Here is a 7,020-nt window from a genome sequence, read left to right as displayed (position 1 = left end):
GTACGGAAGACGCATTGCGCAGCTGTACGGACTCGCATAATTGGACGAGCGTAATGTGGCGACATGACTTCGAACGGTGAGACGTCGCTGACGGTGTCGAAAGGGCTGGAGATTGGCGATTGTGAGCCTGACGGCGTTGAGGGCCGAAGATACTGCGGAGTGGTTGGTGGATCACTTCGAGGGCATTTCAATCGACGGAGACACGGATGGGTATCGATGACTTCAGCGGCAGTGGTTCCGCCGCTGAATTGCGCTGAGAACTGGAGTTTCATCCTCGAGATGCTCATGGCGTCGAGCGCTCGGAGTTCATGGATTGCCGCCGCGGGTAACACTGACAGCTTCGAGGAATGTCAGCTCAGTCATGGATGCAATAACGAAGTACTCACTTTGACAAAGTCGCCAACACTGACGGAAGTATAAAGGAGGGCATGGAGATTGCGCTCCTACAAAGGTGAGTTTGCAACAGACACGATGACGAGATGAAGAACTTACGGCAACCAAAATCAACGGCGAGCAATGAGCCAGCGTGGCCGCCACCATTGTTCACGAGCTAACGATAACCGACGCATATGAATGAGCGCCGGAACCGCAAAGGAGAGAAACCAAACACTCACCGCTCCGATAGGCCGGGTGTAATCCCGATGATCCGCCAAGCTCACCGCCGATGGGCTGACCATACCCCCATAATGTCCACCGCGGATGTTCGGATCCAACAAGCCTTCACGCACGTCACCCGAGCCCTCCGTGATCGCGGGCGAAGGCAGCGGCGGGAGCGTCAGCCCCGGTGAGAGCCCGGGCCATTGCCTCGGCACATGTGGCTCCACCTCGATCTCACCGACCTCGCCCACCAGCGACGCAATCGACGGTCGGCCGTGCACGCAAGATACAAAGGAGGGCATGAAGAACGCGCTCCTACAGAATGGGTAAGCTCGCAATGGTCATGACTTCGAAACGGTGAACTTACGGCCGAAAGTAACACAACGGCCAGCGAGCCATAAGCCAGCGCAGTCGCCACCGTGCAAGAAGAAAACGCCACAGTGCAGTCACCACCGCACAAGGAGTAAGGGCCGAGCCAACGCAATCATAGTCGTGCACGAGCGGTCACGCTGGTCGCCACCAACGTTGAGGCCGTCGAGCAAGCAAGATAAGCAGGTGGAGACGAAGACGAAGACAAGGAGATAGCGAACGGTGAAAGGCGCTGAGTTCGTTGTGTCACGTGATCCTGTGATCGACTGTCAACGTCCAGTCAACGAGGCTTTCTCTGTCTTTCTCCATCGTCCATTACCGACTCACCTCAAAGTTAGCGCTCACTATATTTTTTCCTCGGCCTGTCGTTGGTGGTGACCAACGACATTCGCGGCTGTTTCTTTACCTCAGGAGGTGGCGACCGACTTCGTGGCTGGGCGACGTTCCATTTCGTCGGCGGCGACGAACAACGCTCGTGGTGATTTCCTGTACCTAAGTCGGTGTTGACCGACTTTTTGCGGCTCTGGGCATCGAAGAGCTGTCTTAGCTAGGATTCTGGCTTTCGCTTCACTGCACTACTCCCGGTACGTATCCTACTCAGGCAATGATCGATTTTACTGATTGCTTGCTCCAGCTTGTTTTACATCCTTCCTTGCTCTACGCTTGCTTGCTCCAGCTTGCTTTACATCATTCCTTGCTCTACGCTTGCTTGCTCCAGCTTGCTTTACATCATTCCTTGCTCTACGCTTTCACGGTCTGCAGTACTCCCGGTACGTATCCTACTCAGGCAATGATCGATTTTACTGATTACTTGCTCCAGCTTGTTTTACATCCTTCCTTGCTCTACGCTTGCTTGCTCCAGCTTGCTTTACATCATTCCTTGCTCTACGCTTTCACGGTATGTGCTGGGATATATGAGTACGGCTACGATTTCATTGACTTGCCACAAAATAGATGTCTCAAGCGCCTCAATCGCGCGTCAAGGGTGTCTGGCGGGTCGACGAGCACGTCTATGTATCGCATACCCACAGCGATGTTCCGAGCGAGGGTCTACCACTCCCTGGAGTCGTGGTCTATCACAATTCGTTCTTCATTGGCTGGCTTCGGGGCACGGCACTCGTCAACATCGCATATCCAAGGACGCTTCGCGGCGAAGGCTGGTCGACATTGGCAATGTACGCCGAACCGGACACCGAAAAGTCCGTGCCTCTTGAAGACGGGAATCATTCCCGCTGCCGCATCGAGTTCTGGCAAACAATGGAGCGTCACGAAAGATTTTTAACCCTGATTCAAAACACTCTTCGCCACCGCATACGCCCTCTCATCAAACAGCAGCTTCATCCCTACGTCAATCACGAGCTCCCCCTACCTTCCTCGATCCGCACCATCGCCACTCCCTCATATCGTCACTGGAGCCCGAAGCCATCGGACGCATGGCAATTGTGGCGGTTGACGCGGACCGCCTTCGTCGAACAATTTGCCTTGACATCTTTCTTGGTTTACCTGTACCGGAGGGTTACTCAGGAGGACCATGCGGAGAAATCCGTATTGTATACTGCTTCCAATGAAGCTGGTTACAGCGAATTTTACTCGGCTCTCTCCGACTCTTGGGTTTTCCAACTCAAACGCGTTGACCATGTCGGTATCGTTCTTGATCCAGATGCATTTCATATCGACGTATTCAACGCCCTCATGAAGCAAGTCGTCGGAGGCGACGGATTTCACTTCCCGGTCTACATATATTGCGGACCTTTCAAGCGTCTCAAGAAAGTTACTCTGCAGTTTCCACCCACATATAGGCTGGACCTGGAGATGATACGCGTCGCTCCGTCAGCACGGTCCCATGGAAATCTTGGGAGCTCGTGGCAGGTCACTGGCTCGTCGCAAGCATCGACTGGCGGTCAGGGTACGGCGTCTTCCTCCACCCAAAGTGTGCGTTCTTCGCGCGATACCTCAGGCGCCGGCTGGGGCACGTCAATCCAGAAGGAATCTTCCTCGGGCGGGGGCTGGGGTGCGTCTTCGAGTGTTAACTGGGATGCATCTAGTGGCTGGGGTGCGTCCTCGGGTGGTGGCTGGGGTGCGTCCTCGGGTGGTGGCTGGGGTGCGTCCTCGAGTGTTGACTGGGATGCGTCTAGTGGCTGGGGTGCGTCCTCGGGTGGTGGCTGGGGTGCGTCCTCGGGTGGTGGCTGGGGTGCGTCCTCGAGTGATGTCTGGCCTGCGTCTTCGAGTAGTGGCTGGGGCGCGCCGGTCAGGGATGTGACTTCATCGGACTTGGGCCAGGGTCCATCGTCTTCTTCGGGCGGTGGCGTAGGGACATCGTCTTCGACGATGCAGGATGCGACTTCTTCGTCCAGTGGGCATCAGGGCATGGTTTGGGGTACGCCAGATCCTCAGCCGCCATCGTCAGTGCCTCCTCGGTTGTCCAAAAATCAGAAGAGGAAGGAGAAGCGGAAAGAGAAGGCTCTGATGGGCATTCCCTCGAAGCAGCAGAGAGATGCCGCGTTCCGCACAGAACAGGCTGAAGAAAAACGTGTAGAATGACAAAAACGCGAGGAAGGGATTGCTGCATTGGTTCCTCAAATTCCTGACTCAGAACTCGACCAAATGCGCGACCAAATCCTCCGTGAGGGGGGCCTCCTGCATCGGATCCCTATGACGTCGCCGCCTGGTAGCCACTACTCGCCCGATCAAGTGGTTCCTATAATCGCCGAATTCCAGCCAGGCGAATCGTTTTATTCATTCATAGCTCGCAGGCATCGCTACCGTCAATATTACCTTGCAAGGCATGCAGACTACAGAACTCGCGCGGAAATTTACGATCGGGAGCAACGTGCTAAGAAATATCTACTTGGTTCACATACGAGTGTCTTCCATTGGACCGGTGGGGACCCAGGCGAAGTCATCGAGCGCCTCCCAACATCGAAGGCTATGCGCTCCCAATATTTGTACGACGAGCATCCCAGCGCGCGACTGTACGACGGACTCTTCGACGAATGGGACGTTGCTCCCTGGCTGAACCCGAGACCCGCATCACCCCCGCGATGTGATGATGACTATGTCGCGGACCTTTACTGTTTCAATGATCCCGTGGAAGGGAGACCGGGATACATCCCTTCCGATCTCCTGCCGCCTCCGTCAGCGACACCGCCACCTGTTTATCATTCGCTTTCTCGCGAGGATCCTTTGGAAGAGCCTCTTCCCCTATATCATCCTGCCTCTGCGCTATCATCATCCAGTCCTCTTTTGCCTGCAAGACGTGCTTCTCCACTGCCATCCATAGAGTCGGTCGTTCCGATTGAGTCGACTACTGGTGCATTGCGGGATGCAGTCGTCATACCGGACGCTCGTGTCGTCAAACCTGCTGTAAGTAAATTTCCCGACTGTGTGGAAATACCCATCTCACCTTCATTCCGCACAGGCTCTTGCCGGGCTTGAGCCATCATTCGCTGTTCAGCATGGTCGCAACCATGTCACCGAACCCGGTGGCAACCATGATATGGATGTGGACCACGACACCAATGCAGGCGGTGGTCAGGCTATAAGTGATGTTGATGGTCACGACGCGATCACTGCCATCTATGGGTCAGTTGACAAGGGCACGGGAGAATATACCCGTGCTCCGAGTCCTGGTCCGTCCTCGACGTCTCTCGTGAGTTTTTACCATAACTTCTGGAGTACTTCGACTTAATACCTCGCAGTCACTCGCTAGCCAGAGCCACGTCAATGAACCCGGTAGCGGTGACCATGCCATGGATGTGGACCGCGACACTGATATGGGCGGCGGTCAGACTCCAAGTGATGCTGATCGCCAGGATATAAATACTGCTGCCGACGGGCCGGTGAACAAAGGCAAGGGCAAGCAAACTCTCGTGAGTCTTCACTGTGTTGTCTGGACGATTTCAACTTAGTTCTGTGTAGACTCTCGTGCACGAGCCACTCTACGACAGCGATGCTGGTGGGCGCCAGGTTATCAGCAATGCGGACGGCCAGGATATGAGCGCTCACGTCACCGGTTCGAAGGGTAAAGGGAAGGGCAAATCTCTCTATCCTGACCCTGCAACTGTCGTGCATGTCTCCTCGGACGAGGAAGGGGAGATCGCAGATGAGGCGGAGGCCAGGAACTTGCGCCTCGCCATCGCCAGGTCTCTCCAGTCATCTCGTCAGGCACCCGATGAGCCAGGCCCCAGCAGTGCGTCGATCGAGGACGTCCACAGAGCAGATGAACGCCGGTCTTCAACGTCAGATCCCCTCGATTCTATGGATGTCGAGCCTCTGGAGCCAGTCGCGGTTTCTGCGGTTCAGGAACCAGGTGCGCTCGTTCGTTCGTGTGATGAATGGGTACTGATTGTTGAAGCTAGAGTGGTACCATTTCATGGTCTACCATTACGGACTTAACCCGGAGACCACCGCCAACATCGTCCCCCCTGCGCAATCAATGATCTCCAGCTTGGAACGGGCTGTGTTTGCAGCAGGCTTCGTCATACCATCATCAACGGATTCCGCGACCAGCCTGGCAGTGAGGGAAGCGCAGACGGCAGGCGTGTCTCTTCGACAGCGCCAAAGAGTCATCGAGTTCCTTGCGGCGTTATACACTTGCATCCCTGAACGACAGTACTTCATCTCGCCCCCCCCTAATATGTGGGCTTTGCATTGGGAGTCCCGCACAGCAACTCTCGCTGGGAGCCAACGGTTCCGTATCCAACATACGGTGCAAGACCGTCGTCTGTACTACCTGGTCCTTCCACTACATGGGACCTGGGCAACCCTTATCGTCATCGAGGATCCTCTGGTCGCTCTTCACATACTCCGTCATCCCCATTTACACACCGAGGGGGATGTCATCGCATTCCTCGTTGGCCACGGTGTTCCTTGTTTCGCGCCCATGGCTGCAGAGATCGGCCATCCGGGATTCGCACTCCCATGGAGACTGCGTCGTGACCGCCCACGAGTCGCGCTGACACTACCGGCGCATCGCGTTTTCTATCGTATAGATTACGAGCAATATGAAAACCATCTACGGTCTTTCTTGGCAATCCATCCCCGCGTCGTTCGTGCTGCTTCCCTCATCGGTGGTCTCATCTGGCGGATAGTTCGGCAGGTCCATCCTCAGCCAATGCCTCCGATGCCCACAGCATTCGCTCACTGGTCTGAGGTCCGTTTCTCCCTGTCACATGGCCTCCGAAACTTTGTCGACGATCGCCTGGAGACCGATGAAGAGTTGTTCATCTTGGGCTTTTATAGTTCGCAGAATGCCCAGACAGTCTCTTGGTGGCCGCCGACTTCTGTTTGGGTATCAAGTGGACTGGACTTCGGATTCTGGAGCGAGCGTGCCGAGAATTGGTTCGTGCAACGTCGACAATCATACCTACAGACTACCGGAAGTCGTCAACCAAGTGGTTATCAGGCGTGGCGGAAGCAGATTGGACATGCAGATCGACGTAGCCCCATTCTCCTCGAGGTACTTCGGGAGCATGCCGCCCGCATCTTGCGTTAGTTGTATTCTATATTTTCATACACCATTGTATAATACTACATAGTCACGCCTCGTAGTTCCTGTTATTGCGGTCGCTCTTTGGACATCCACTGTACGGCGAGATTGACGATGACCGACCGATGACAGCAGACCATCACCGGACTTAGAAGGAACGGTGAGCCCTGTGATCGCACGGTACCCGGTCGGTCTTCGCTCGGTCCGTGTACTGTCACCGTGAATTGAGTAGAAACGTAGTTTGAACTTCAAGTATGATGTAGGTCGATACTTAATTCGACTCTTAAAGTAACGATTTAGGTTTCGATCGGACTGATATTTTGGGTATCGGTCGGACCTGTATGTAAATTCATTCTTAAAATGCCGATTTCAGTAGAAATCGGCTTTCAACTTCAGATCAAGACCAGGTTTTTTATTCAAGTTTCGATTACCATATCGGACTGGCTGTGATTATGAGTGCCGAATTCCGTATAAAGCGGATTTCTATCTAAATCTAAATGCCTTATAGGGATTTTGGAATCGAATATAGTTTCGATCGGATTTGCGGTATGAAACTCCCGCCGTGA

At 54.5% G+C, this 7,020-nt stretch overlaps 2 protein-coding genes across 2 annotated transcripts; one reads left to right on the top strand and one right to left on the bottom strand.

The window, feature by feature from the left end:
* Positions 1-283: 283 nt before the first annotated feature.
* Positions 284-996, bottom strand: PUNSTDRAFT_133869 (uncharacterized protein; the record flags this gene model as incomplete). Its single annotated transcript, XM_007383311.1, has 5 exons — positions 284-331; positions 387-443; positions 509-550; positions 615-912; positions 965-996. The coding sequence occupies 5 exons, from the start codon at positions 994-996 to the stop codon at positions 284-286; spliced, it is 477 nt and encodes a 158-aa protein (XP_007383373.1).
* Positions 997-1,920: 924 nt separating this feature from the next.
* On the top strand, positions 1,921-6,460 carry PUNSTDRAFT_133868 (uncharacterized protein; the record flags this gene model as incomplete). The annotated part of the gene is made up of 6 exons (XM_007383310.1): positions 1,921-3,496; positions 3,560-4,329; positions 4,385-4,615; positions 4,665-4,835; positions 4,885-5,275; positions 5,325-6,460. 6 exons carry the CDS (start codon positions 1,921-1,923, stop codon positions 6,458-6,460), a joined length of 4,275 nt encoding a protein of 1,424 aa, XP_007383372.1.
* Between the last annotated feature and the right edge of the window lie 560 nt (positions 6,461-7,020).

Source organism: Punctularia strigosozonata (genome assembly GCF_000264995.1).
Source record: "Punctularia strigosozonata HHB-11173 SS5 unplaced genomic scaffold PUNSTscaffold_5, whole genome shotgun sequence".
NCBI classification, from domain to species: Eukaryota; Fungi; Basidiomycota; class Agaricomycetes; order Corticiales; family Punctulariaceae; genus Punctularia; species Punctularia strigosozonata.
The sequence above is the reverse complement of the archived record's forward strand: the minus strand, read 5'-3'. Positions and strand labels throughout refer to the sequence as shown.